The sequence below is a fragment of the Lepidochelys kempii genome, chromosome 1 (genome assembly GCF_965140285.1).
Source record: "Lepidochelys kempii isolate rLepKem1 chromosome 1, rLepKem1.hap1, whole genome shotgun sequence".
Classification (NCBI taxonomy): domain Eukaryota; kingdom Metazoa; phylum Chordata; order Testudines; family Cheloniidae; genus Lepidochelys; species Lepidochelys kempii.
In genome coordinates this window covers 5,325,221-5,329,763 of record NC_136380.1, presented here as the reverse complement: position 1 = coordinate 5,329,763, position 4,543 = coordinate 5,325,221, and the positions used below count along the sequence as shown (strand labels likewise).

The 4,543-nt window shown below is 43.8% G+C and overlaps 1 protein-coding gene across 1 annotated transcript; it reads left to right on the top strand.

Annotated features, from left to right (window-relative positions):
- The first annotated feature begins 202 nt into the window (after positions 1 to 202).
- On the top strand, positions 203 to 1,141 carry LOC140917297 (olfactory receptor 52P1). Its single transcript, XM_073359816.1, has one exon. It carries the CDS (start codon positions 203 to 205, stop codon positions 1,139 to 1,141), a length of 939 nt encoding a protein of 312 aa, XP_073215917.1.
- The last annotated feature ends 3,402 nt before the right edge of the window (positions 1,142 to 4,543 follow it).

Here is a 4,543-nt window from a genome sequence, read left to right as displayed (position 1 = left end):
GGACTTGACGAAGACCTAAATAATCTGGTGCCATCTGTAAATGTTGCCACGTCACTACTCATTCCCCTTTTCTAGCTGGATAATAACTATAAAATATTTACCATACTATTTGTTATGAAGTGTGTAAACACCATCAATGTTCTTCTCTCCCTTCACAGGCACCTTGAGCATTTCTTCGCCTAACCGATGAATCGACCACCTCATGGCAGCTCTCAACCTCACCCCATCTGAACCTTCAACTTTCATGCTAATGGGAATCCCTGGCCTGGAAGCTGCCCACATCTGGATTTCCATCCCTTTCTCTATGTTCTATATTATCGGCCTCTTTGGCAATTTCACAGTTCTCTTTGTTGTAGGCAAAGAGCAGACCCTGCACAAGCCAATGTACCTGCTGATTTGCATGCTGTCAATCACAGACATTGGCACGGCTACTGCCATCGTGCCAAAGGCACTGTGTATATTTTGGTTCAATTTGAAAGGCATTACTGTCTGTGGCTGCCTCACCCAGATGTTCTTCGTTCATACAAGTTCCATGATGCACTCAGCCATCCTCATGACAATGGCCTTCGATCGCTACCTTGCCATATGTAACCCTCTGAGATACGCTACCATCCTCACCAATGTACGAATAGCTAAGCTAGGGCTAGTGGGTTTCATGAGAGCTGTTGTATTCATTCTACCTCTGACCTTGCTCCTGATCAGGCAGCCATTCTGTAACAACCACATTATCCACCATACATACTGTGACCATATGGCTGTGGTGAAGATGTCGTGTGGGGACACCACATTTGATGGGATGTATGGCTTGGTGGGAGCATTTATAGTCATTGGGTTAGACCTGACACTCATTGCTCTGTCCTACAGTCTGATCATCAGGTCTGTCCTCAGAATCTCCTCCAAGACAGCCCACCAGAAAGCCCTCAACACCTGCACAGCCCACGTCAGTGTGATGCTGATGTCTTATAGTCCTTTCATCTTCACTTCTCTGACACATCGCTTTGGTCAGGGCATCACTCCCCATGTTCACATCATCTTGGCTAACCTCTACTTCCTTGTCCCCCACATGTTCAACCCTATCATTTACGGGGTCAAAACCAAAGAGCTTCGTGTGAAAGTGGGCAAATACATCAGCAGAAGGTGATCGCTGGGGGAACATTGAGTTTAAACCTGTATGACAAGAGGGGGAAACGATATCTCCTCCTTAATTAAGGGTGCTCTGTCCCAGTTTGGCTGACCTCAGCATTGTGGAAGTTCACAGTCTGAGAAGTTCTTCACACCTAACATCTTATCACTGCATCACCAAGCACTGCGGGCTGGCCTCTGGGTAAAGGGAGTGGGATTGGGGCCTGAGACCCTTTTACTAGCCAATTCCCCTGGGGTGGTGCAGAAACCAGGGCTGTTCACTACAATAGTTCCCTGCTTACATTTGGGAACTGGGAGAAATTGATAGATTGGTTTTAAGTGACGTGTAAATATATGTGTAACTTTGAAATGTTTATAACAATGAGAAAAGCTAAAATGTGTAACTTATGGGAGCACACTTTCTGCGTAAGGTGAATATCACATTACTGCATGGGACAGCTTCCCAGAGTCTGGTATCATATTAAACCTTTTTCCATTACTATTTTATTATGGGGTTAGAGCAGTAAACCTGACATTTTTCATGTGGTCTATTCAACATATTTCATAACAAATTAAACCTTGGTCAAGCAAGCTTCCTTTTATTTCCAATATTTAGACACAATGAAGGCACCCACAGAAATCATTCTTCAGAGCAAAAATGCTGATGAATTTATGAGCCTTTAGCGTTAAAGAAATTAATGGAAAATTTTAGTTTGTTTTTATCATTGTGCTCCAAAGAAATATTGTGGAAATGGGAAATCCTGTTTCAAAACTTCTACAATCCAAAAACACAGACTGGTGGGGGGGGAGCGGTGGGGGGGGGGTTGAGAAAAACTGTGTAATCTAATTGCTGCCCAGTCTAATATGGTTGAGAGTTTAGGCTGCGTGCTCATGTTTTATTTTATATGGGTAACCACTCTGACTTGCTATGCTTTGACTTATAATCAACTAAAATCTAGCTTTATAATTAATAAATCTGTTTGTTTGCTCCACTTGAAGCAGTGTGCTTGGTCTGAAGAGTGCCAGAGACTCCTCTTGGGATAACAAGCCTACTACATATAAAATTCTTTGTTAAATTGATGAAGTCATATAAGCTTGCAGTGTCCAGTGGGCAAAATGGGACACTGCAAGATTTAGGTTCCTAAAGTTGTGTCTCATACAGGAGATATTGGCTAGTGTCATTTGCTTTCAAGCAGCTGGTAGTAGCCAGAGACTGTGTGTGAACAGCCCAGGAGTGGGGGTTCTCACAGCAGTGCAGAGTAAGGGAATGTGACACAAAGATCTGTACAAAGCAGCAGTATCAATTCTCAAATGAACTGAGCTTGTAGAAAATTTTAAATTGAGTTCAAAGAAACCAAACGTTCAGCAAGTAAATAATCAGAAAATAGGGTAGACATATCAAGTCTGAAGAAAAATGCTTGCAGAAGGCAAAAGGGCAGGGGAGCAGATCATTTTGTGGCAGACCAGGTAGGAGAGGAGAGCTGCTACTGGCAGCTCCAGGGGAGATGAGCTGAGGGAGGCAGGATCACACCTGAGCAACTGCCCAAAGGTCCCTCCCTGAGGGAAGGGACGGTGTGCTGCATGGGATCTGGAGAGGGAAGTATTCACCTTTAAACTAGGTTTTCAGGGGCTGGACATCTAAGCCCAGAGGTAAGTGGGGAAGTGGGATACTGGGAGGAAATACAAGACGGAGTGCACAACAGGGGAGGCCTCCTGATTCATATTGAGAAAGTAGGACAATCGGCTAGATACCTAGGTTCCGGTACATGAACTCTGGCAGTGTGGGAAACAAGCAGGAAGAATTGGAAGTCCTGGTACAGTCAAGGAACTATGGTGTGATTGGAATAACTCACATGCGTGGAGCACTATCATGGATGTCTATAAACTGTTCAGGAAGGACTGGGGGGGGGAAAGGTGGAGGAGCTAACCTGTATGTATGAGAGCATTGTACTTGCTCAGAGCTCCTGTATGAAACTGGAAAAAAGCTTGTTGATTGTCTTTGCATTATGTTTAGAGTTGAGAGCAACAAGGGTGATGTCATGGTGGGCATCTGCTATAGACCACTAGACCAGGAGGATGAGGCAGACAAGGCTTTCTTTGGACAACTAAAAGAAGTTTCCATATCACACACCCTGGTTCTCAGGGGGACTTCAATCACCCTCCATCTGCTGGCAGATCTATAAGGCAATGCACAGACAATCCAGGAAATTTTTGGAGAGTGTTGGGGATAACTTCCTGGTGCAAGTGATGGAGGAACCAACTAGGGGGCATGCTTCTCTTGACCTACTGCTGACAAACAGAGAAGCATTGGTAGAGGAAGAAGATTTGGGTGGCAACCTGGGCTGCAGTGACCATGTGATGGTTGAGTTCAAGATCCTCACAAAAGGAAGAAAGGAGAGTAGCAAAATACAGACCCTGGACTTCAGAAAAGTAGACTTTGACTCCCTTGGGGAACTGATGAGCAGGATCCCCTGAGAGGCTAATATGAGGGGGAAAGGAGTCCAGAGTAGCTAACTATTTTAAAGAAGCCTTATTTAGAGTGCAGGAACAAACCATCCTGATGTGCAGAAAGAATAGCAAATATGGCAGGTGACCATTTTGGCTTAAGAGAGAAATCTTTGGTGAGCTTAAACACAAAAAGGAATCTTACAAGAAGTGGAAACTTGGACAGATGACTAGGGAGGAGTATAAAAATATTTCTTGGCATACAGGGGTGTAATCCAGAGGGTCAAAACAGAACGGGAGTTGCAGCTAGCAAGGGAGGTGAAGGGTAACAAGAAGGGTTTCTCCAGGTATGTAAGCAATAAGATAAAGGTCAGGGAAAGTGTGGGACCCTTAATGAAAAGCGGAGACATCCTAGTGACAGATCATGTGGGAAAAGCTGAAGTACTCAATGCTTTTTTTGCCTCGGTCTTCACAGACAAAGTCAGCACCTTTTCTACTGTTCTGGGCAACACAGTATGGGGAGGAGGTGAGCAGCCCTTGTTATAGAGCTTATTCCTTCACTCTCCCACTTTCCTGGTCCTTCTCACATGAACAGAGAGCAACAATATCCTAAGTCCGAAGGTGCAAACAATTAGATGTTTATTGGCGTGAACTTCCAGCAAGCTTAAATCCTTTCTTCCTGTTTGCCCCTAATTTATACAGTAATATTCGTAGCTATACCTTAACAAATCATTCTGCTGAAATGTACCTAACCAATCCTAACATATTGTAACATGATTAGCTAAGCAATTATATCCCACCACCTTCATTAGTTTACACCCAGCAAAATTAATTATACAGCAGACAGAAACAATCACAGAACCAGACAGAGACCATGCAAATAAACAATACTAAAGGGGGAACTATAATGACAAAACAATACAGAAGTAAGGATTTCACAACTACATCTATATAAGGGTTTCCCAGCTGTGTCTAT

Bases quoted from the DNA above. Each gene is read 5' to 3' on its own strand.
- LOC140917297 (XM_073359816.1), top strand. From the start codon at position 203: ATGGCAGCTCTCAACCTCACCCCATCTGAACCTTCAACTTTCATGCTA.